Here is a 26,306-nt window from a genome sequence, read left to right as displayed (position 1 = left end):
ACACTACCTCCAGGTACACAGTGTCAGAAATGAGTTGAATTGTAGGATACCCAGCTGGTGTCACAGAGAACTGCCTGGTGTAGGGAAAAATCTCCACACATTTAGTGACCAGAAGTGGTGTTTTGTGTGAATAAAGGAGACTCACAGGAGAAACACAAGAGGCAGATTGAACTGAATCTTTCTAAAATTTAGTTCTGAAATTTCATAATAATGCTGATCACTCAAAAGATCCTTTTGATCTGTAAATATGTGTATTTCAGCTCTGGGAAATTTTAAAATATTATTTATTTGATAATTTCTTCTCCTCCACATATTTCCGTTTCCTGGAACACCTATTAGTTGGATTTTAGGCTTCCTACATGAACTGCACTCACTTTCCTATTTTTTTTCCTCATTCTTTCATGCTATTTTTCTGGGAAATGGCCTCAACTTTATCTTCCAACTTTTCTACTGAATTTACTTTGGTTATTTTTATTTTCTGGTTCTCTTACTTTTTCATCTATAGACTTTTTAAAAAATAGTACACAGTTCTTTAAATATATTAATTATATCTTTAAAAATAGTATTCTTATAATTCCTGTATCATTTTTTAAAATCTCTTTCCTTCCTTTTCTTTAGGTCTCAAATATTTGAGCATCTTCAATTACCCATTTATACTTAAGAGTGAGGCACTAACATGCTGAATGCCCATTCAGTGTGCAGTAGGGGAAGCTTATTGAACAGTGGCCTCGTTGTAGAGAGTAGTCAGCCATTTCACTTCCAGTATCCTTAGGTCTTTTCAGTCAGCTTGTGCAAAAAGAAATTCCAGTCTTCTGTTTAGAGATTATAAGCCTGGCCACCAGACTTTTACTTAATCTCCTTTATGAGTACAGTATTTCACCCCATTCTCATTTGTGTATGGTATTCCAGAATCCAGAACTTCTCTGTTTCAGCCTCTCCAGAGAGCAAACTTCAATCTTCTGTCAGAGGAAGATAAGGTAACTATGAGGCTGTGTAGAATAAGGTGGAGGATCTGGGGGCAGGTCTATTGCCCCTTATACATATGCTCAAACAATCCTATTTCCAGTTCTACCTCATACCTGCAGATATACCTGATGCATCTAATTCCTGAGTCTTTCAGAAATTAAATACAGGGGTCATTTTCCTCTAATCTTTTTTAAATTTAAGAATAGTTGATGTACAATATTATAAAAGCTACAGGTGTACAATATAGTGATTCACAATTTTTAAAGGTTATACTCCATTTATAGTTATTTATAAAATATTGGCTATATTCCTTGTGTTGTACAATATATCCTTGTAGCTTATTTTATACATAATACTTTGCACCTCTTAATTCCCTACCACTATATTGTCCCTCCCCACTTCCCTCTCCCCGCTGGTAACCACTAAATACAGCTGTTTTAAAACAGGGAATTCACTTATTTCCCACTGGCATCCCCTACTATAGACACTTAACATTTTTACTTTCTTTACATCCATTTTCCAACTTTCAAAATTGTGTTAACAGCTCTCTTTTATAGTAGTCTTCTCTCCCATTCTTTCACTCCTATTGTAGGCTGATTTCTTTCCTTATTTATTATAATTTTAGAGAATTTTCAGAAGAAATCAGATGGAGATTAATGCACATATTCCAACTGTCATCTTTAATGAGGCGTCTCATCTATCATGTACCCACTATCCAGTTCGAGAAATAAAAGGTTACAAATACAGCTGAAATCACCTGTGTGTTTATGATTAGCCATTTAAAATTTCCTAGGTGTAAAATCATATCATTTTCAAACACTGATTTTTGTTATTCTAATATTAATTAGAAAAATAAAAGAACAAATATTTTAAAAGCAAAGATAATATTAATTAGAATGTTTTGCTCATCTTAGCAAATATATCTCAAACAGCATGTTAAATAGTAGTAATAGGGGCTATTCTTGTTTTATTCTTTTGTGGGGGGGGACTAAGTTGAGCTTCATTACTGAAAATAATGTTAGACCTTAGATTTAATATATTTTCTCAATTAAGAAATTTTAGAAGACAATTTTCATTGGGAATATATATGAATTTGTTGTGTACTACATTATGATTTCTCCTATTTTTTTCTATTGATGTGATTTAAGAAAATAGCTATATTGAGGTATAATTAATACTCTGTAAAACTCACTTATTTTTAGTGCAGTTTTAGTAGTTAATTTGGTGGATTTCTGGTAAATTTATAGAGTTGTGCAACCATCATCACACTCAAATTTTAGTACATTTCCATCACCAGAAAAATAAGAATGGCAATATATCTCTGTTCCTATCCCCCAGCTGTAGGCAAACACTGATCTGCTTTCTATTTCTATAAACCTGCCTTTCCTAGAAATTTCATATAAACTGGATCACAGAATATAGTCTTTTGTGTCTGGTCCCTTTCACTTAGCATAACATTTTTGAGGTTCATCCATGTTGTAGCATGTATTAATAGTTTTTATTGCTGAGTCATGTTCCATTGTATGGATATAACACATTTGTTTACCTACTCACCAGTTGATAGACATTTGGATTTTTTTTCTAGTTTTTGGCAATTATGAATAGTATTGCTATGAATATTTGCATGTGCCCATATGTTTTTATTTCTCTTAGGTAGATAACTAGGGGTGGAAATGCTGGGTCATATGAGAAGTATATATATTTAAATGTTTCTACTTTCCATTCCCACCAGCAGTGTATGAGAGTTCTGGTTCCTCCATATCCTGACTAACAAAGATCTTCTACGTTTTCTTCTAGAAAACCTTAGACTTTTAGTTCTTACACTTAAGTCCATGATCCTTTTTAAGTAATTTTTGTGTACAGTGTGAGGTAAGAATCAAAGTTCATTTTTATACATGTAGCTATCCAATTGTTCCAGCACCATTTGTTGACAAGACTATCATTTCTTCATTGAATTATTTTGGCATCTTTGTCAAAATCAATTTATCAAAACTGTAAGGATTTATTTCTAGATTTTCTATTCTGTTCCATTGATCTATTACTCATGCCAATACTACACTATCTGAATTACTTACAGCTTTACAGTAAATTGTGAGATCCAGTAAGTCCTCTAACTCTATTCCTTTTAAACTTATTTTGAATATTTTAGGTCTTTTACATTCCTTATCAACTTTAGAATTAGCTTGTCAATTTCTACCAAAAGAAAAAGGTCTGCTGGAACTTTAAAGGGATTATAGTGAATCTATAGATACATTTGGAGAGAACTGCCATCTTAACAATGTTAAGTCTTTCAGATCACAAGTGTGAAATGCTACTCCATTTCTTCAGATTTTTAATTTCTCTTAGCAATGTTCGTAGTTTCCAGTATACAGGGGTTATACATACTATGTTAAACTTATTCCTAAGTATTTTACTCTTTTTGATGTATTGTGAATGAACTGTTTTCTTAATTTCATTTTTGGAATACTCATGGCTGGTATATAGAAATACAAATAATTTTTGTATATTGATCTTAAATCTAGAGGCCTTGCTAAACTCATTTATTGTTAGTAATGCCTCAGGAATTTCTAAATATGGGATCATGTCACCATGAATAAAACCAATTTTCATTTTCTTTTCTCAATGCCTTTTATTTCTTTTTCCTTGTCTTACCACACTGGCTAGAATCCCTAGTACAACGTTAAGTGGACGTGGTGAGAGCAGACATCCTTGCTTTGTTCCTGATTTGAGGGACAAAGCACTCAGCCTTTAATCCCTAACTATAGTGTAAGCTGTAGGTTTTTTGTTTTTTTTTTAAATACATGATAACTTATTATTATTATTTGCTATACAGCAGGTTCTTATTAGTCATCTATTTTATACATATTAGTGTATATATGTCAATCCCAATGACAGGGTTTTTAATAGACACCCTTTGACAGATTGAAGAAATTACTAGTTTATCAGTAATGGGCATTGAATTTTGTCAAATGTTTTTCCTGTCTCTACTGAAAAGACCATGCATTTTATCCCTTATTAATATGATATATTACATTAATTTATCTTAAACCAACAACATATTTCTCAGATATCCCACTTGGTCATGGTAGATAATCCATTTTACATGTTGTTGAATTTGGTTTGCTAATATTTTATTAAAGATTTTTACATTTATGTTTAGGACAAATTTTCTTTCTTTTTAATAAATCAGTATGATAGTTTATTAAAAGCTCCATATTATGCCTCAGGTAGGATTTTTTTCTTCCAGTTTTATTGAGATATAATTGACATATAGCACTGTATAAGTTTAAGGTATATGGCATAATGATTTGACTTACATACATTATGAAATGATTACCACAATAAGTTTAGTGAACATCCACCATCTCATAGATACAAAATTAAAGAAATAGAAAAAAAAATTTTTTTCCTTGTGATAAGAACTCTTAGGATTTACTCTCAACAACTTTCATATATAACATGCAGCAGCGTTATTTATATTCATGTTGTACATTACAGTCCTAGTACTTATTTATCTTAGAGTTGGAAGTTTGTACCTTCTGACTGCCTTCATCCAATTCCCCCTCCTCCAAACCCCCCGCCTGCTAACCATAAATCTGATCTCTTTTTCTATGAGTTTGTTTTTGAAATTCAATTTATCTAAAATAGTCTGTTAGTTCCTGTTATACAACATAGTGATTCCATATTTCTATACATTTCAAAATGACCACTAATATAAGTCTAGATATAATCTGTCCATGCAAAGATATTACATAATTACTGACCATACTCCCCACACTGTACATTTCATACTGGTGACTCATTTATTCTGCAACTGGAAGTTTGTACCTCTTAATCTCCCTCACCTATTTCTTCCCCTCACCACTCCTCTCTGGCGACCACCTGTTTGTTCTATCTGTAACTCTTTCTGTTTTGTTATGTTTGTTCATCTATTTTTTTAGATTCCACATATAAGTGAAATCATACAGTATTTGTCTTTCTCTGTCTGACTTATTTCACTTAGAATAATATCCTCTAAGGCCATCCATGTTGCTGCAAACAACAAGATTTCATGCTTTTATGGCTGAGTAATATTCCATTGTATATAGATACCACATCCTCTTTATCAATTCATCTGTTGATGGGCACTTAGGTTGCTTCCATATCTTGCCTATTGTAAATAATGCTGCAATGAACATAGGGGTGCATATATCTTTTCTAATTAGTGTTTTTGTTTTCTTCAGATAAATACCCAGCGGTAGAACTGCTGGGTCATATGGTAGTTCTATTTTTAATTTTTTGAGGAATCTTCATACTGTTTTCCATAATGGCGGCACCAATTTACATTCCCACCAATCGTGCAAAAGGGTTCCCTTTTCTCCACATTCTCACCAATGCTTGTAATTTGTTCTGCCAGGTGTGAGGTGATATTTCATTGTGGTTTGGATTTGTATTTCCCTGATGATTAGTATGTTGAGCATCTTTTCATGTGCCCACTGGCCATCTGTATGTCTTCTTTGGAAAAATGTCTATTCAGGTCCTCTGCCCATTTTTTAATTGGGTTGTTTGGCTTTTTTGATGTTGAGTTGTATGAATTTTTTTGTATATTTTGAATATTAACCCCTTATTGGATATTCCATTTGCAAATACCTTCTCCCATTCAGTAGGTAGTCTTTTCATTTTATTGATAGTTTCCTTCACTGTGCAAAAGTCTTTTAGTTTGACATAGTCCTATTTGTTTATTTTTGTTTTTGTTTCCCTTGACTGAAGAGACATATCCAAAAATATTACTATGACCAATGTCAAAGAGTGCACAACCTATGTTTTCTTCTAGAAGTTTTACAGCTTCAGGTCTTACATTTAAAATTTTTAATCTATTTTGAATTTATTTTTGTGCATCATGTGAGAGAGTAGTCCAGTTTGATTTTTTTGCATGTAGTTTTCCAGCTTTTCCAACAGCATTTCTGAAGAGGCTGCCCTTTCCCTACTGTATATTCTCGCCTCCTTTGTTGTAGATTAATTGCCCATATAATACACTGCCCATTTCTGGGTGGTCTATTCTGTTCCACTGATCTATGTGTCTGTTTTTGTGCGAATACCATACTGTTTGGATTACTGTAGCTTTGTAGTACAGTTATGACAAATTTTCTTGTGCTGTCTTTGTCTGGCTTTGGAATCAGGGTAATACTAGTCTCAAAAAATGAGCTGGGAAGGATACTTCCTCCTCTGCTTTCTGTAAGAGTTTTTGTCAGATAAGTATATTTGTTCTTGACCTAATTAACTGCTATTCATCCTTCAGATCTCACTTGAAGCATCAATTCTTCAGGGAAGGCTTCTCTGACCTCCTTGACTAGGTCCATTTCCCTGTTATAATAGCTTGCAAATAGTAGCTCTCCTTCTTAGCATTTATCACAAAGTAATTTTTATTCATTAGTAGGATTAATTTTATTATTGTTTGTCTCCCACTTTACCATAAGCTCCAAAAAATGTTGAGTGTTTCTGCTCATCATTATATAGATATAGTGCCCATCCTACTGCCTGACACATGGTAGGTAAGTGCTCAACAAATATTTGTTAAATGAAGAATACATGAACACTGTTTTAGGTTTTTTTGTTTTTTGGGGTTTTTTTGGCTGTGCTTGGTCTTCGTTGCTGTGCGCGGGCTTTCTCTAGTCACAGTGAGCAGGGGCTACTCTTCCTTGCAGTGTGCAGGTTTCTCATTGCGGTGGCTTCTCTTGTTGTGGAGCACAGGCCCTAGAGCACACAGGCTTCAGTAGTTGTGGTGCGTGGGCTCAGTAGTTGTGGCGCATAGGCTCTAGAGTGCAGGCTCAGTAGTTGTGGCGCATGGGCTTCATTGTTCCAGGGCATGTGGGATCTTCTCCGACCAGGGATCGAACCCGTGTCCCCCACAGGGGCAGGCGGATTATTAACCACTGTGCCACCAGGGAAGTCTCTGTTTTAGTTTTATTTTTGATATTTCTTCCCCTTTACTTTGACTTATTATTGTTTTATTTCTCAGATTCTTCGTATGTTAACTTGAATCATTGTAACTCTTTCTTCCTAGTCAATCTAGACATTTTTTGTTAATATAGACATTTAGAGTGATATAATTTCATCAAGTATTATTTTGGAAGCATTCTACAAATTTTGTTATATCTACGTTTTTATTTCTATCCTTCAAAAATACAGATATGATGTGTCCCCTCTACTTAAAAACAATACAAATTTTTTCATTTTATATAGTACAGTATCTAAAGTTCTTAGTAAAGCAGTCAGCTCAGCTCTAAACTGATTTATGACCTATCATCTCATCTACTTACCTTATACCCCAACCGGATTGGGCTACTTATCTTCCCTTATACAAGCGTTGTACTTCTGTGCTCAGCACCAAGCAAAATGCCTTAAACATAGTAGCTCAGTAAATGTTTGTAGAACAGTTCCTACCACTTTTCATGATCCAAGTTAAGATTTAATTTATATTTTTTATAATTTTGAATTATATTTTTATTATGTAATTTCTAATTTTATTGTATTGTGATCTGATGTTAATATTGTTATTCCTTTTGTTTTTTTAATTTTCTTTCCTTTTCTTTTCAAATTTGTTTTCAAAAACATGTATATTTGTGTAATCTGTTTTAAATTGCATTAAATACTTCTTCGTGTCCTATACTTTGGTCAGCTTCCATCTAAGACTTAAACATACTTAAAAAGATAACTTGGCTTTTCTCCCACTACCATTAGACTGTAAAATTCATGAAGGCAAGAACCATGTGTGTCTTGTTGACTGTATTCTTTGCACCTGGGAGGCCTTGGTATATTAACTGAGTAAATTTTTAGAGTTCTCTTTAATTTTATTCGTTCCACTGCTAAATTAAAAAGTATACATTAAGGAGGTATTAGATACATTACCTTTTGAGAAAACAATGAATAAAAATATACATAATAGTTGGAGTTTAATCAAATACAGAAATACTGAGTTCCTAGTATGACTCAGAATGTTCTAAGAGTGGGATACAAATGCAATGCCTGCCCTTGAGGTCCATGAAAACACACAGGTTAACAAGTAACACAGGAGATGGTGTACCAAAAGGAAGGTATGTATAAAATGGCATGGAAATAAGAGTTGAGGAAATATTTAAATTGGGTACGGGAAGGAGGTAGGTAATGAAATTCTATAGCAGGAAGTAAAATCCTTTTAAGGATAAATAAACCAAAACCCAGACAAACTACAGTGCTTGTTCAAGATCACAAGGCTAGACAGAGGTCACAAAAGGAGATCCAACGCCCAGTTCTGTGCTCTTTCCATTATACCAGACTTACTACTACCCATACTTTTCAGAGCTCACAAAAGAATAACAGGACAGGACTTAGAGAGTTACAAAATAAAATTGGGGGATTTATTCATCCTAATCCCATCTCCTATTAATATAAAACATCAAGGACTGTACAAAATTATGAAAAGCTAGCCAAGTACCATGCAGTTCAAACAACTTTCTAATTGAGTGGCTTACAAAAAGAATTTGCCCTAAAAGTATTTCACCCGAGATTTAAACATCCCAGTCCAATCAATCTGACTTGGAGATAAATAGAACTACTAAGTTGTATTACACCCATACATACATTTTTTTTAATGTTAATAGAGGGTCTATGGAAAAATCTTTAAAAAAGAAAGGTCCAAAATCAAAAATCTGCCAGCCATTATTCAGTACTTTCCAAGGAGGTAAGACCCTGGAATCTGTAGATCTAAGTATTAATGTCAATAGAGAGACATTCTGTAAGGGCAGGATGCTCTTTAGGATTTTCCGCATCTCTCAAGACTAGGCAATTACATTTGGCTACCAAGCAACCTTTCCATGACTAATTTGCATCCCCCCCCAAACATGTTGATCCCACAACCTTGATTTTGGAACATTAGATTATTTAACCCTCCGCTCCCCTATTATAAATTAATAACCTGGCATTCTGAATTACACATCAATTTTTGGTTGCCTGGCTAGCATGCAATAACTCCAAGAATCTGCTCAGTTCCAAAAGCAGTGTAGAAAAAAGTTTAAGAACCTGAAATACTTAGTCCCATACTCTAAACCAGTAATTGAAAAAGAGATTCAGGCAACAAATGGATTTTATTTGACTTGCAGGAAAGAAAAAGAGGAAGAGGAGGTAGGGGAGGAGGGGGGGAGGAGAGGGAGGGGGAGAATCGGAAGTAGAGGGGGGAAGGAGGAGGAGGAGATGCTGTAAAAAACCTGGATATTTCACATAAAAATGCATATTCACAGCTTCTCTTGAGAACCCTGAAGCTGTGGCAATACTGGGCCTGCGTTACCACAACTAACTCTACCGCCAGAGTTAGCCATAGCCCCATTTATATGGGACATTTGCTTTCAAATTCACCATAGACCAACCACCCTTTTCTATTTCCCTGATACGGAGGCCAAATGTCAATTGTTATTTATCATCCCATTTGCAGTGTTGTTTTCCTTATTCACCTCAAAGAACAAAGAACGCCATATTTGGTGGATAAGTGCAGAATTTTTAAAAAGTAAATACAATTCACTCTTCATATTAAAGCAGTAAAACAAAGCGAAAAAATCAAAGAAATCAATTTACCTTAATCTGAGTCTGTTCGATTGACTTTTCCCATATCTGCTGATCATATGCTCCAATCTGAAATAGGAAGCAGGCTATTTAAGTGATGCAAAGGAAATCCTTTTATTTGGGTCAAGTCTCACAAAAGTCATGAAACTATTAAGTATCCATATGATACCTGGGGAATTTCTGTGCTTCTCTGAGGCTAGAATAAATTATTATTTCCTAGGACTATTTCCTTCAAAATTCAAGTTAGCTGGATCTAAAAGTAAGTTGAAAAGCAATGTCCAAAATATTTCAAATTAAATATCACCTTAAAAGATACTTCCACTTAAGAAAAACATCAGTAGGAAACTAAAGAAATAAAAGGTAATGGACAGCTCATTAAAATTGACAGTACCAATCTGAGCTGTGCAGATAAAGTTTTATGCCTGAAAAAACAGCAGTTTGATTAGAAGCAAACTCTCAAAGCATTGCTGTGACACTGTGAATGCAGCCTGGAGATGGGAGGTTGAAAATCTTATTCGGGGACCTGGAACTGAGTTCAAAAGACCTAATGACCTTGTCCATCAGTTTTTCCATTTATGTTGAGAGATATCATGTAAGAATACCTGCACTACCAAGCTCAGGGAAAACTAACATGATAGGTATTCTTTGTGGGACCTTTTTGCAGGAAGCATGCTTTACAAATAAAAATACATCGATATTACCTTCTTTTGGTACCACGATATAGCATCTCTCTCATTTGAGGCCATCTGTGTCTCCAGCCAGAGAATGGGATTTCACTGAAAATGAAGGAAAACCAGTCAGTGAGTCCAGTTGCTGAAAGGTACTCTCCCAGTTTGGGTAGAACTCAGAAAACGCTTCTCTCAGCCTCTCCACGCGCTGCTGACCGTCTCGTTCCCCTGCTGTTTGCCAGGAAAAAAAACAAAAGCATACCAAAAAAAAACTCTGGCGCAGTGGCGACCGGAGAAGCCTCTCTGCGATATTTTGTGCGAGTGTGTTCAGGGATGCAGGGAACTGGGAGAGAAGGGGAGGTCGCTGGAGTTGACCTGCACCCCACCTCCTCCGCTCCCAGGAGTCCTGCTCTCACCTGGTGCACGCTGCCCCGCAGTCCGGTGGCCGGGACCTTCCTCCTCAGTGGCCCCGGCCCGGCCATGAGGCCGGGGGCGAGGCGGCGGGCCAGGCAGGCCTCATCTTCCCCCCGAGGCGGAGACGCCGTCTGGGCCGTTACCATGGAGACTGCGGAGGCCGCCCCAGCCTCGGAGGCAGCCGGCCGCCCAGCGCTCAGAGGAGGGCAGTCTGTTGCCAGAGAGCCGGCGCCCTCCAAGCCCGACCTATAGGGTCATCGGACAGACCCTAAAATAAGCAAAGAACGAGCTAGGAAAGGAGGGGGATAGAAAGTGAAGGCGGTCTTAGCTAGGCTGCCAGTCGCTACGGCAACGGCAAACGGCTTTGTTCCGCTGGAAAAAGTCAAGTGCAGAGGTCCCAAGGCCCGGGTAGCAGCTGCTTCGGGGCGGCGGGCGCGCGTCCTCGCTAGGCCGGGCCTGGAAGGGCCGTGACTCAGCCGGCCGAGAGGTAGGCAACAGCAGCTCCGCAGACCCCGGTGCAGCGAAGCCGCGGCTTCCGCTTTCCGTGTTTCGCTGTGAAGTTGGCTCCGCCCCCGGCCCGGGGCCTTCCCGCCGAGTCTCCGCCAGGCTTCGGGACCGAGGGGCTGGGGAGCTACACGGAGATCAAGGCCAAAAGCAGCTCCCCCAGATCACCTTTCAGGTCACTTTCTCACAAATGACTTTCCCAGCCCTTCATCTAAAGGAGGTCGGTCCAGATATTCCAATAGTTCCCCGTTCATTTCTTTGCAACGCTTATCTTTCCTTGTGTTTTCTGTTTCTTTGTGCTTCATTATATCCTATCGGTCTTCCTCAATGGGCTGGGGGCTCCATGAGGTCAGAGACTAGGGCCTGGCAGGAGCCTGGCACACAGGTTCTCAACCTTTGCTTAATGAACGAATGTTTTCATGAATTTATGCCGTCCTGGGACGAAAGTCCTGGCAGGCTGCGCCTCATTAATTCCTTTCCTCTCCCGTCCCTCAGCAGCTCTGGGACTTAAGCCTTCTGGGTGCTCAAGGGTAAAGGAAGAAGAGGGCCAAGGCTTGGGGGGCAGGTTCCAGGACACTTTCCCAAATTAGGGTAGAGGAAGGTAGCGGCGGGAAGAACTGTTTCTAGGTTAAAAATTCAAGCAGGCTGATAGAGGTCAGGAGAAAGGAACGGTAGCGACCTCAAATGAATATTTAAAGATACATTAAGAAGGTTTTAAGCCTCTTTCCTCCTCTATACTTTTTTGGCCATTAATGGAACACTGACCCCTAACGGCCATTCTCACCTCACTTGAAGCATTGACCTTGCTTGCCCAGCATTGTAGCATTTGGGTCAGTTAAAGCCAATGAGATAACGATTAGACCACTGCAGAAAGCCTAAATGCAGTTCTAAATGTTTTACATCATTATTTTTGATTATCTATCAAATCGACATAAGGTGGAAGTTATTATCCCCGTTTTACCGATGAGGAAAATCGACTAAGAAAAAAGTAACTCCCATAGAACTAATTTAAAATTATTTCACCCAGGCTTGATTTTTATATTCCACACATTGGCAGTGGTTTCCTTTCTGCTTTTGCTTCTTGACAGCTTTTCCCATCCTTAGAGCTGAACATGACAATTCTGTTTGGTTTCAACACAAATGGCTGACTTTAAAAAACACACACACACACAAAACAAAAACAACACTGGAAAAATGAAAGTCATTTTTTGTATATCTAAATATTTGCTTTAAGACATAAATAACACTAATTAAACATTTTACTTCATTGCTTAGCACACAAAGAGGCCTTGGGGGGAGTTCCTGGAAGAACTGAAATCAGGTAAGGCTCTCACTGAGCAAAGTGTGGGCTTTGAACCCAGAACTGCATTCAAATCCCTGCTCCCACTAAAAGCTATGTGATTTCGGGTAATTTATTCAACCTAACAAGCCTGTTTTCTCACCTGTATTATGGAGATTGTATTGTTACCTTCCTACTCAAGGCTGTGAGGATTAAATGAGCTACCTTCATAAAAAGTACCTGGCCCTCAACAGTTACTCAAAAAACATTCGTTCCTTCCCTCTTCCTTTCCTAATCATAAACAAGAGGTATCAGTGCTTAGGACAGGTACCTCAATTAAAGAGAAGTTCACACAAATAAAAACTGATGAGGAAAAACTCCAGTGAGTTATGTCACTTAATACATCAATGGTATCTGAAACATCTATAAACCACCTTCATTAACTAACACTGTATGCATGTACTTTCAAAAATATCGACATCCCCAGAACAAAAATTTAAGATTATTCTCATAGGGATAAATCAATTTATGCAGCGAGGAGTTAACTGCCACAAATGCCAAGCATAGTTTTTCCTTCTTCCCTCAAACTAACTGCCTCTCAATATGGATGAAATTTTCCCCCAGTATCTATGAACTTTCTTTAGGAAAGTCAAGATTTTCTAATTTTGTAATCTCTAATAGTAAAAAATAACAGGGGACAGAGAAGGGACAAATACTTTAAAAACAGGTTCCAGGTAGCTAGAATTCACATGTGCTATTCATTTTGTCATGAAACATCAGTAAAGGACAAATCAGACTTTGTTTATTAAAAAAATACTTTACAGGAAAAAAAAAACTCTATGCATTCCATTGTCCTATTTTACAAAGAAATAGCTTAACAATTTAACACACTTAGACAGCTACAAAAAAGCACTGTGTTAAAAGGATTATTCACACAAATTTAGATTTAAGACTATTCATTAAAAACCTTTTTAAAACACTCATTAATGTCAATAAACAAACTAAGGCCACAAAACGCAAATAGTCCGCCAGGCAAATTATACATTTCATCTATATGCAAAGACCTCTTAGATAAATTAAAGCCACAGGAAAAAAAGTCTTAGCTGCCAATCAAAATGGAGTTTAGTCACAGAAAACACTATTACATGAAAATTTACAACATGTGATAGAAGTAGTACATTAAGTATTTCTTTAGAGAGAATTGAAAAGTGCTATATTAAGAGACAGTGGCCTCAACTACATGCACAAGTGAATCCTAAAAGATGTATGAAGAAAATGGAAGGCCATAATATTTATGGAGAGATACTTGCTTTTAAAGCAACAAACTTTCAGGATGAGGATAGGTCCCTTATGTGCTAAAGAAAAACATCTGTCTTGTACGTTTCCTCTACTTACTGCATGACCAATAAATACAGCTACAACCTGTTTTTTAAAAAAATAATACTTAGCAGAAATATGAACCTCTGGCATGTACTAGTGAAAGTTTTTTTTAAAAAACTTGTAGCAATGATAAAACAGATTTATCAGACACAAACTCAATTATTCTAAAGATATAAATGCAAATAAATTTTTAATGGCAAATATAGATGAAAATAAATGATCTAATAATGAACTAATAATAATAAAGAATACATGCACTAAGGGGTTTTTTGAATTTTGGTATCTTGTTCCTAAATTAGCTTTCATTCTAGACAATAATTATAGAGGGAAAGGCAATAAGCAAAAGTTTCTCCAGTCATTAAGCATGAACTTTATGCCTATTAAGACTGATGCAAGACACCTTTTCCTAAGGTTTAGTAAATAATTTTATATGATAAGCCCCATTTTCCCCCTACAAGAGCTTTTAATATTAGTCTACTGTTATTCCAACTATCTCTAAGGGGAAAGGGTACCTTTCAAAAGTCTTTAAATTCAAAATAATAAAGTACCAGTGAAACAAATTCTAAGTACTAAATTAGCAAATTAAAAGTACAATTAAGCCTAGGAATTCATTTTTAAAGCGTTAAAAACTTTGGAAGGGAAAGAAATAATTTTTATTATTATTGCTTTATGAATTTGGGATACTTCTTTGAATCATAATCCTACTCCTAGTGTATCTTGGTAATTATAGAATGACTTCTGGGGCAGGGGGAAGACTTTTCTCCTGATTAGTGAATACCATAAAATCGTTCTAGTTACTAAGTTTACTCATTTACTGGGTCCTTTCCATAAGCACATTTAAAAAATATCCCTCTGCTCCACAAAATACTAAAACTTATAGCCACATTCTGCAAGTAATCTCAAAGAGCTGGCACAACAGGTAACATACCAAAAAAGGAAGATCAGCTTACATTTCAGTTACAACTTCACTGCCATCACTACTTTACAAGTCAGAAGACGCCAGATTGTTCCATGCCTCACTCCACCAAACCAAATAATTTAATGATTTTAGAAAAGTTGCTATCATTTGTATCACTAAACTAGGATACAGCTTTAAAGAAGTAAGAAACTCAAAACTTGCGCTTTTATATTCATCAGTCTTTAAAGCATGCTATTAAAATCTAATACTCACATAAGACATTCAATTTCCAGATACATTACTAGCTAAATGTTTCTCTCTCAGTTCTATTGCAATTCTAACATACAATAAATTTATTAGTACATGATTTTAAACATTTTTATACTCTTTTAATATGTTATATTGGAGTTGAGGGTAGAATGTTTTATAAAAAGAAAATGGGGATTTGCTTTTGATTGTAGGTCTTTGCAGATCCGCTGGTTCCTGAGTGATTATACACAGTGATGGCTGTCAGGAGACAGTCTCCTTGTTTATTAGCAATGACCAGCTTAGATGACAGATGGCATCTGCTGGATGGCAAGTGGGAGATGGGGAAATCGGATCTTGGAAGACAAGAAAAAAAATTAAAAGTTTTTGCTTTAACAACCTTGTTCTTCATGATTATTTTAAAAAGCAAATGTTGCCTGAGAAGAATTTTACTTTGCACAGCCTGGTAAAGCTCTATGAAATTCTTCTGGACAGAAAAACAAAAATAAGAAATAACCCAAACCCACATACTTTGTGACTAACCCCTTCCCCCTAAAATAACAAAATAACAAAAAACACCCTCAAAGGCAGGTCCCTTAAAAACTAGCCTTGATAAACCAGAATTTACCCTAAAATTTATACCCAAGATTTTAAAACACCCCTGCAATAATCACATTACTGTTCATACCATTCTAATTACCTTATTTACAAAGATAACTAAAACCAACATCACTTCCAATTCATAAATGGTTTACATTGAAATGTTTCTCTATTTGTCTTCATCCTTTTTAACAGAGAATACATACATATACATATATATAAGGAATAATACAGATTCTAACTAATCACTGCAGTATTTGCTGATGGTTACTTTTCTATCGGTTTACACAGTGACCTCTATACTTTGCTAATATGCATTTAACTACACAACAATATTGCACAAAGTAATATTTATATAAGATTTAACCTATTTCAGAATATTTTAGAGAAAATTCATATTTGATATTTCAAAAGATGCAGCTAAGTTTTCATGGTGACAGACATAATAAAGCAGCATCTTTTTTTGCCTATGTTAATGTAAATATTCCAAATCTCAACCTCCAGAAAAAAAAATCTCCAAATTGCACTATAACCAGGTAGATACAAGAATCTGGTCTTAGGTGTGGGGAGTACTCTTCCTTTAATAAACAAAAGGCCTATTGTATTATTAACTAAGAGAAAGTGAAATGTGTATCCCATTAACATTCTAAAATAATAGAAAGTTAAGACTACACTAGCTATATGAACTGTGCCTGTTCGAAAAAAAATGGTTAAATACTCAGGCACTAATAAGGATTAGGCTACCTGAAACTCTAGGATGAAGTCTAGTGCCATATTCTTTATTAGACAGTAGCAACACAGAGTAATAATAAATAAACCCAGGTATTCACCAGTTGAAACTGTGAACTGAACTATCTCAACAGATCTTTATGATGAAGAGGTTGATGCCAAGTGACAAAAATAGTTTTTCCTAAGTTTCATGCACAAAATATGGCAGCCTCATCTGAAAGATAGGTATCATTCTCTAAGTTTGATACTCGTGATCAGTTTAGGAAGCAAAAGTATCCACACAGAATGTGAGGATGCTAGGAAGCAGAACAACAGAGTATCATGTCAACATTATCTATTTTACCCAAAATATCTTCCACAGTTACCATGTATTCTAGAAGAGATTAATGAACCATGGAGAATGAATGACCAAGGACTATTCATCTTTAGATATTTTTAATTGAAATATCCACTGGGCTTTAAATAACAGATACAAAAAAAGACAGTTTGGATCAGAAAGTGCTGTGCTTTCTCTTTTGTTAAGAAATCAGAGAGCCACTGAATTCCCTAGAAACTATCTGTTCTTTATGGTTGGAACTAAATAACTGGCTTGCCCATGTACAAGATGCAGGAATTCTTTCCTGCGACCTACGCCATTTTTACTGTAGAAACTGAATCTGTGCCATAAGAGCACAAGTACTAAACCATAAATCTGATCTTCTATCATAAAAACAGCAAATATGGCAAGAGACAAGGCAAGATAAAATGAAAGGAAGTGAATTATTTACCGAATAAGAATCTGTTATTCCAGAGAATTCTCATTTTGATTTGAAGAAGAGATTGAATTGTTACCTCACACCTTAAAACAGAAAGTAGCAGCAGACCCACTATTACATACTGTACTAACGGGATAAGATACAACTCTTAACTTTGCATAATCTGTGTAAAAAAGATATGCTTGACATTTGTGGAATGTCATTTCTCTTTATAGAATTATAGGCAAGATTTCTCCAATAAAACTTAACTTAAGCCAGTTATAAAACTATAACTTCACATCAAAATTTAAAAAAGTTAAAAAATGTGTTTGAATATGTACATATCACACAGGAGTGCTTGAATGTTCCTGTAGATTGTGTTGCTGGTCAGAGTCCAGTCTACTTTCCACCTTTAAAACTGGAATAGGCTGAGTCATCTGATCTTGCTGTAGATTAAGTTCAGATGAAGGTGGGAAGGACGATGAAGCAGTTGTCAAAAGTTGCATCTCTGTGCATGTTTCCTCAGATTCAGTTTTTATTCTCACACACTGGGAGTCAACTTCTAATTCTCTCTTTCCATTTAAATCATAGTCCACGTTAGAACTGCTTTCTGTGTTTTGAGAGGCTTCCACAACAGGGTGGTACTGTTTAAGCCTTATATGCCAGGCTAAGCTGCACACTGCTGACACTGTTTTGAACTGATGAATGACATTTCTAGGGATGAAGTAGATATCATTGTCGCACAGCTGAATTCTAGCATAACGAATGCCTTCCCGCCTCATTTGGTTTAGTTTCGCTTCATCCACCCACTGCACACACTGAAGAGAGGAAAAAGGTTGCATGAGATTTTAAAGTAAAATATGTAAAGATGTAGTCAAATAAAATATTATAATTAGCACAGGAAAACAGTAGGATCAAATTAAAGCTAAACAACACTGTATGATATACAACTTTCTAAAATTTCCTACAATTCTTGAGACACATTTTTCCTCATATTTTACTACATTTCTAGTAAAAAAGTACAGGTTAAAATTAGGATGGCCTAGGGAATCATTTAAATAAGTATTTCAAAATGCAACTAAGTATCAATATTCTTTGACCCACATAAGGGCAACATTTGTCTGCTCCTCCAGTGTCTTTCAACCTTTTGCAGGTGAGGACATGCAGGGCAATGGGATTAACAGCTGAGACTGCTCATGGCCAGAACTGAGTTATCCTGGGCCCTCTGACCATCCCAGGCCCACCTGGCATCCCAAAGACTGAAGGATCTTAAGCATTCTGCTTGGGAAGCTCCGTTTTAATGATTTTCAACACCCTCCACAAACAGTAATAAAATTAAATTCACTATCCCATGTATCCAACTATAAGATAAAATGCAAAATTAAATAGGTACGGATACTTATTTCCAAAATCTCACTCAAAGAGAAATAAAAAAGCAAACGTTATTACCTGGGAAACTGGAGGTTCATGAAGGTCCAACTGAAGTCTCTGTACAACATCAGTAAAATCCTCAGCATGAAAACAAATCACATCTTTGGTTATGCGAGGTTGGTCACTCCTAAGATTAACAAAATTAAGCTTTAGAAACAAGCATCTCATAATGGAAAAAGGTGACAAATTTCAATCTTCCCGTTCCTGGAACTGCTATACTAGCAAAGAAATAGATGCATAACTCCTAAGGACAAAGTATACATTTGTTTCTTTAGTCAATTAAAAAAATAATAAAACACCAATACAGCATTTTTTTTCAAAATTAAAATTAGTTGTTATAAAACTAAAACATCGATGACTAAAAACAGTTTTATTCTAAACTAGATGCATTTGAATCCTCTAACCACTTTGCCCCACCATCTCCATGCCACCCTATAATGTCATTATCAGGATGGAGAGAAATGGACAGAATACATCTCAGCCACACAACTGTCACACCTTCCAGCTTTCAAAGTAGAGAGGGGAAAAAAGCTAAATGATCTTTAACTTGAAATACTTAACCTGTGATTGAACTATAATTCAATCAAACTCTAACGTCAGATCAAACTCTACAGTAATATTGAAGGCCCTGAAGGCATAAAAACAAAAAACAAAGTAAAATACAATTTTTAAATATGTTCTGAGCCTTGTTTAAACCAGGCCCCAACTGAGTGTAAAAGGGTGCAACCTCTATGAAAAACAGTATAGCAGTTCCTCCCAAAATTAAAAAACAAATTACCATATGATCTAGCAATTCCACTTCTGGGTATATATCCAAAAGAATGAAAGCACGGACGTGAAGAAATATTTGTTCATAGCAGCCAAAAGGTGGAAGCAACCCAAGTGTCCACTGACAGATAAACGGACAAACAAAATGTGGCATATACATATAATGGAATACTATTCAGCCTTAAAAAGTAAGGAAATTATGACACATGGTACATGTGTACATGGTACAATATGGATGAACCTTGAGGATATCATGCTAACTGAAATAAGTCAATCACAAAAAGACAACAACTGTTTGATTCCACTTATATGAGGTATTTAAAGTAGTCAAATTCATAGAAACAGAAAGTAGAATGATGTTTACCAGGAACTGGGGGAGAGGAGAAAAGGGAGTTATTGATTAATGGGTACAGAGTTACAGTTTTGCAAGATGAGAAAGTTCCAGAGATCTGTTTCACAACAACATGAATATACTTAACATTACTGAACTGTACACTTAAAAATGGTTAAGATTTTAATTTTATTTTATGTGCATTTTACCATAATTTTTTAAAAACTGTCCCCAACCTTTCAAATTGAGTCCACATTTTCTTAAGACATTAACCAATCTTGCAGCTGAGTTCCATTAACTTACCATTCACCAAACTGTACAGCTTTCAAAACCCCAACAGCAGCCGTACTCTGCCAGTCAAACCCCTGACCTACATGATCAGCATGAGCTCTTGTCCTGTCTTCAAAGAGGACTTCACGGGGTTCACTGGTCCGAGGTAGGTACTGGAGATTTTTAATTTCATTCATTGATCTGTAGTTGATTTGGTTTTGAAGCAAAGAGGGGAAAAAAAGTATTAACAGCAGTAAGGCAAAAAGTCTACTAAAATGCCAAATTTTAAATAAGATGAGGGCTGAAAAGGGTTCAATGATTTCGATCATCAGCATTTAACACGCTATAGTGTAATGCTGAATGTGATTACCTTCTTCTCTCAGTATGTCACAATAATATAGAAGCTGTATCTTTGATTTGGCACAATTGTAGTGTTTGAATATATAAAATTTAGTTGTCTAGCAACAGAAAATACAACTCAGAGTTCAAGGCTGTATGTCTCTTTACCCTGAGTCATTTTTAAGTCTCAAAGCATTCTACTAGACTTAATTCAAGATGGCAACCTGAGCCAACTACATGATCTCCTTTCACGTTAAAAGAGAAGTAAAAGGCTTCAAACTAATGTGGTAGGGGTGGGGGAGAATAGTGGGAGAATGGATGGGAGTATAGGTGAAACAAAACTGGCTATGAATTGATAACTGTTGATACTGAATACATGGGAGTTTATTATATTATCTTCTGCTTTTTTATGTGCTCAAATATAATATGAATATGAAGCAACAAATGAAAGGCATTAGTGAATGAACAAGAGCAACACATTTCTGGAAGGTGAAAAATGATTAAAAGTATCTTGGACTAATGAAACTGAGCAGAGAAAGCCACAGGCCTAGACTATACAAGAAGGGAATGGCAGCTAAAGAGGCTAGTATGATGATAATGGACAGAAAGGAAGTAAGGTTGAGAAGGGAGCAAATAAAGTGAAATCTGCACATAAACCTGTCACATGCCACCCTAGTGGTAGAAATTTGGACAGTCAGGCATTTACCCTCATGCAGAAGACTGTGGGTGACCCACCAGCAACCATCTCTCATCTTAATTTCTCTGAAAGAACTCTGATTTTTATTAGGTATCTGCTCCTACCCTATATGGAACCTCATTCACAAGCTCCAGAGGTAGATCCTGATGAGTTCTGGCGAACTACACTAAGCTCATTCCCCTTGCCAGTGAATGATTTAGGAATGAGCATGAACTGATCGATTCTGGCTAGCAATATGAGAGGAAATCTGCTAAGAATTCTGCAAAGCTTCCTGGCTCCTAAAAAAGAAGTAAAGGACAATCTCTTCTTCTTTTAGATATAACCAGATCCAGATGTGATACCTAGAACTGCTATAGCCATCCAGCAACCATAATGGAAGCCACTGTAAATACAAAGCCTAGGAAAGAGAATGACAGAGGAGAGAAAAGGAAAAGATCTGTTTCCTTGATGACAGCACTCAGCCATTTGACTATATGGTACCTAGAGTCAACCCCTCTGAACTTCTTGAAATACAGGATAACATTTTATTTTATGAACCAGTCTGAATCAATTATGTTGCCTGTAACCAAAAGCATCCTGATAAACTTTCAGCCAAAAAAACCCTGCATGTTCTTCTCTAAACACATTGAACTTACCATATGAATAGTACTAACGTAATCCTCTGGTATTTGGACATATCCTTTAATGCCCACTTCTATGCCTGTTAACTCTGAAGTGAAACCTATCTATTGACAAGCCTCACTGAAATATAAATAGAATGCCCAGTAAGCCCAATGCTGTGTTCCTAAATTCGAACGGGTCAACCAAGAATCACCAGATATGTGAAAACAGCCTACAGCAGCCTGACAAAGACCAAAAACTGCAATGCTGAAATGTAAGGATTCTGTCAGAAGACAAAAGTCAAGTAAATGTCCCGAAACTGAAAGCAAAAAGATAGTAAGAAATACGAGGATAATCAAACTGAGGGATCTATTATTCAGCCAACAGTAGTTTCATAAAGAAGTAATAGTGAAAATGAAGAGATTACTGAAGGTACTAAGCAAGAAAAATTCCCAGAAATGAAAGGAGATGTGAATCTTTCAGTTTAAGGTACCCACCAAACAACAAAAAGGATTAAAAAATAAGAATTAAAAGCCCAAAGATGTATCATTATGAAATTAAGCTTCCAGAGAGGAAAAGAAAATAGGTTACTTACAAAAGAAGAATAATTACACTGGCATTAAGACTTCTCATAAACAATATTAGATACCAGAAGACACTGGGGCAATGCTAAAAAAAATCCTAAGAGAAAATACATCCTCTGGACTACAGCTAAACTATCAATCATATTTAATGACAGAAAAAGATATTTTCAGACATATGATGACTCAATACCTTCCTTTTCGTAGAATATAACTTGAGTATGTGGTCAAGCAAGGAAAAGAAATAAACCCAGAAAGAAGACAACCACAGCTTAAGGCAGAAAAAACATCAAATGGTAGATAACTGTGAAATAAGCTTTTCACACTGAAGTAAGAAAACACAGAGCTCCAAAAGATTTCCAGGTAAAAAGTGATGAGTTAGAGCAGAGAGTATGATTGAAATTCTGCATTCTTGAGGGTATGATAAAAGCAAAGAATGCAATGTAACTACCAACATTCTCCCCAAAAAGAGGCTATATAAAAAAGCAACAGCCAAAAAAAAAAAAAGCAATAGCCAAAGTCATAGAGGAGAAGGTCAGTGTGATTCTAGAAAAAAGTAATGTATCTTAAGCAATAAACAGAATAGAAGATAATTAGGGATATGGTCAAGAGAAGTGTATGGTATCACCTCAAAAAAAGACAATCAGAAACTACAGAAAGGACTTCCCTGGTGGCACAGTGGTTAAGAATCTGCCTGCCAATGCAAGGAACATGGGTTCGAGCCCTGGTCTGGGAAGAACCCACATGCCGCAGAGCAACTAAGCCCGCGAGCCACAACTACTGAGCCCACATGCCACAGCCACTGAAGCCCGCGTCCCTTGAGCCCATGCTCTGCAACGAGAAGCCACTGCAATGAGAAGCCCGCGCACTGCAACGAAGAGTAGCCCCCGCTTGCCGCAAACTAGAGAAAGCCCGCGTGCAGTAACGAAGACCCAATGTAGCCAAAAATAAATAAATTTATATTGAAAAAAACAAAGGAAACTACAGGAAAAACAGAATTAAAAAAAAAAAAATCAGCATGATCCAAATATGAACCAAGCTAAAAAGTGGCACGATTTTCAGTATCTAGGTGAAATACAGAAAAGAAAGATCCTTTTGTATATTATTCCTTTGAGTGATAACAAACCATTGGAACCTTAGAATATGAATATTAGCCTACTAGATGGATCTGCAATAAACTTACCTACCCATAATATTTTAAATGCCATCTGTTGGCTTTCAAATATTAGAATACATCTATTGACAAAGCATATAAAGCCTAATTATGGTTTTAAAGCAGAATATGAATTAGCCTCAACAATGTATAAGCACAGCTGACAAAAAGCAGAAGCGAGAGGAAGAGGATAAAGTAAGGCTCATTTAACTATTTGGAGAACCCATAAAGGGAATAAATCCCTATCTATTATACCAAGAAACTGACAAATTTCCTGTCAAACCCTTAAAACAAAACAAAAAAAGGCATTAATAACAGAAATTGTTTTTGCCTCTGGTAAAAAGGTGTTTGCTTCTGGAGAGAAAGGTGGCCAGGATTTTTCATTATAAACCCTACTATACTGTTTGATGTTTTAAAACCCTGTGCATATATTTCTTTAACTCTAGAGTTCATAAATTTAAAGATCATCTTCATTAGCAGTGCCCTGGATAACTAGACAGCTTCTCACATTAATTCCATCATTTTCAGCAACAGGGCATTCTCATTAACGCAAAAAGATGACATTACTTTTTAAGTTCTGATGTATTCACTCTAATTCGAAGTGCCTGAATGCCCCTCTTAAGAACATTTAATCCCAACAGAAATAAAATTTGATAGCACCTCAGATTAGTTGAGAAATAATAAATTATTAAACAAATGATGTTGCTACAACCGCCTAATTACTTGGAAAGAATGTTAAACTAAATTTCTCCCTCTATACTGAAATCAATACCAGGTAGATAAAATATGTAAATACTGAAATCACAGATGTACTAGGAGAAAATGTAGGTATTTTATAACACTAAATGAGAGAAGGCCTTTCTAAGTTTGCCACTAAAAAAGAAACCTCAGAGGAAAAGACAGATCTGACAACACATAAATAAAACTCTCTGTGAGTAAAGAAAAGAGAAACTGAAAAAAATTATGAGTAAAGAAAAAACATAAGCTAAAAGAAAAAAATGAGAAAAACCTGTAACGTAAGAAAAAAAAGTTAATAGTTACAATACATAGGGATTTTTACAAACAAAAAACATCCCAATAGAAATATGAGTAAAGAAAATTAAGAGGGAATCACAAAAGAAGAAATACAAATGCCTCAAAGAAAAACAAATTAGAATAACACATTTTTGTCCAATCAGATCAACAAAGTTAAAGAGAATGTTAGTGGAGAGTATGGGGGAAAGGGTACTATTTTACTATATGGGTGGGAATATAAATTGGTACATTTCTGGAAGTCAATTAGAAATGTATATATACTTTGAGCCTTTAGTAATTTCCACTAAGAAATAAACATGCACATGGCACAAAGATATTATCTACCTACCTACCTATCAACCAACCACCCAGCCGGCCACAATCAATGATGTGCCATACATGTTTAACAATTGGCTTTAGCGGAGGAGATGGCTCATTTGTAGCTGATATGCTGATTTGTGTAGTATAAATACTCACAACATGGCCAATTTCAAGTTACTAATGTGACCTCACTCAATGTGGAATTGCGAGGCTAATAATGCCCTGTAAGCTGGTACAAACTGGCTCCAGCATACCACTGTCATGTCTGTCAAAACACCATTTATACTGAAAAAAATGCAAACAATTTACACTAATAAAGAATTGGTTAGGGCTTCCCTGGTGGCGCAGTGGTTAAGAATCCGCCTGCCAACGCAGGGGACACAGGTTTGAGCCCTGGTCCAGGAAGATCCCACATGTCACAGAGCAATTAAGCCCTGTGCCACAACTACAGAGCCCACACTCTAGAGCCCACGCACCACAACTACTGAAGCCTGCATGCCTAGAGCCCATGCTCTGCAACGAGGAGCCACCACAATGAGAAGCCCATGCACCGCAAAGAAGAGTAGCCCCCGCTCGCTGCAACTAGAGAAAGCCCACATGCAGCAATGAAGACCCAAAACAGCCAAAAATAAATAAATAAATAAATAAATTTATTTTAAAAAAATTAAGAATTGGTTAAATAAATCTTGATACAACCATACAGTCAAAACTACATAGTCATTTAGAAATGATGATATGGCTGAATCTTAAATGATGATATGGCTGCATCTTAATAACATGTAAACCTAAGGGGGGAAAAAAAACAAGTTTTAAAGTAAACATCATGTAAAGAATGAGTTAATCTGTGTAAAAGGAAAATTTATGAGTATATATGGACCAAAATTTGACAGGTTAATGTGCCTAAATGGGTGGGATTATAGATATTTTTTGCCTTTTTACTTTTTTCTATTATCATTTTTTTTAAGTTAATAATAATCAGGAAACAAACAATGGTCATTTCCTTTTGGGAAGGATTATAGAATAAAACATGTATGCAATACCTTAGAATATCAACATTCATCATCATGATGTACAAAAACTGCTATGGTCTAGCAACGTACAGAAGCTTTGGTTTACTGCCATGTTCTACCATGCCACCACCTTGCATTCATAAATAGTTTTTACAAAGTATTTTCATGATTATCTCAAGTACCTAAGGTTATTCCATACTTAGCTCTAGTATTTATTCTCCTATGAGCTTTAAGGTAAGGTCTAGCCTAGTCCATTAAAACTCACTTTTGGGTACTTATTGTGAGTTGCTATTTTTTGAGTTGCTAATTTTCAGTCCCATTAAATGAGATTTTTTCATAGTCCTAGAATAAGTTAATCTACATTTGTTTTAAACAAAATAAATTTGTCTGAAACAATGTTAGGCCAATATGAATTGCTGTAGGAGAATACATCATTGGTTTCATTCAGTAAATACTGATCACTTGCTATGTTAATGAAGACAGAGAAGAATTAGACTGTCCTCAAAAAGGTTAAAATTTATAGTAAAAACCAAAAACATGTAAACTGATCATTAATGAACAGAATGATGTGTGAGCACAGAGAAGAGAATGACTAAGTCTAAGGGAACAAAGAAAAGCTTCACAAAGGAAGTGACATCCAAGATAAGTTCTGAAAATTCGTTAAGAGTTTGCCAGGTAGAGAGGAAGATGGAGGAGGGGATGCCATTCCAAGTAAAAAGAGCAGTGCAAAAGCACAGAGTTGTGAAAGACCATGGTTTGGAAACTGAATTCAGCATGACTGGAGCAGACTAAAAGCAGA

At 36.1% G+C, this 26,306-nt stretch overlaps 2 protein-coding genes across 8 annotated transcripts in view; both read right to left on the bottom strand.

The window, feature by feature from the left end:
- The window catches only part of PHTF1 (putative homeodomain transcription factor 1), a 72,258-nt gene extending 61,133 nt beyond the window's left edge, over positions 1-11,125 (bottom strand). For 4 of the 7 annotated variants that reach the window (XM_029229511.1, XM_029229512.1, XM_029229510.1 and 1 more), the window contains exons 1-2: positions 10,242-10,310; positions 9,553-9,609 (exon numbers count right to left, since the gene is read on the bottom strand). In XM_029229511.1, the coding sequence (XP_029085344.1) occupies positions 9,553-9,609; positions 10,242-10,286 (102 nt within the window). In that variant the 5' untranslated portion in view covers positions 10,287-10,310. Of the gene's footprint in view, positions 1-9,552; positions 9,610-10,241; positions 10,317-10,624 lie in introns of those variants that run through there. The other 3 variants (XM_029229514.1, XM_029229513.1, XM_029229515.1) reach the window with 2 other exon arrangements.
- Positions 11,126-13,185: 2,060 nt separating this feature from the next.
- RSBN1 (round spermatid basic protein 1) overlaps positions 13,186-26,306 on the bottom strand; it is a 43,053-nt gene continuing 29,932 nt past the window's right edge. The window contains exons 5-7 of the mRNA XM_029229370.1: positions 19,826-19,993; positions 18,442-18,550; positions 13,186-17,810 (exon numbers count right to left, since the gene is read on the bottom strand). Of these exons, the coding sequence (XP_029085203.1) occupies positions 17,337-17,810; positions 18,442-18,550; positions 19,826-19,993 (751 nt within the window). The 3' untranslated portion in view covers positions 13,186-17,336. The remainder of the gene's footprint in view (positions 17,811-18,441; positions 18,551-19,825; positions 19,994-26,306) is intronic.

The sequence above is a fragment of the Monodon monoceros genome, unplaced genomic scaffold (genome assembly GCF_005190385.1).
Source record: "Monodon monoceros isolate NGI ecotype Baffin Bay Population unplaced genomic scaffold, NGI_Narwhal_1 Super_Scaffold_18, whole genome shotgun sequence".
Taxonomy (NCBI): domain Eukaryota; kingdom Metazoa; phylum Chordata; class Mammalia; order Artiodactyla; family Monodontidae; genus Monodon; species Monodon monoceros.
This window is presented reverse-complemented; position numbering and strand designations above follow the sequence as displayed.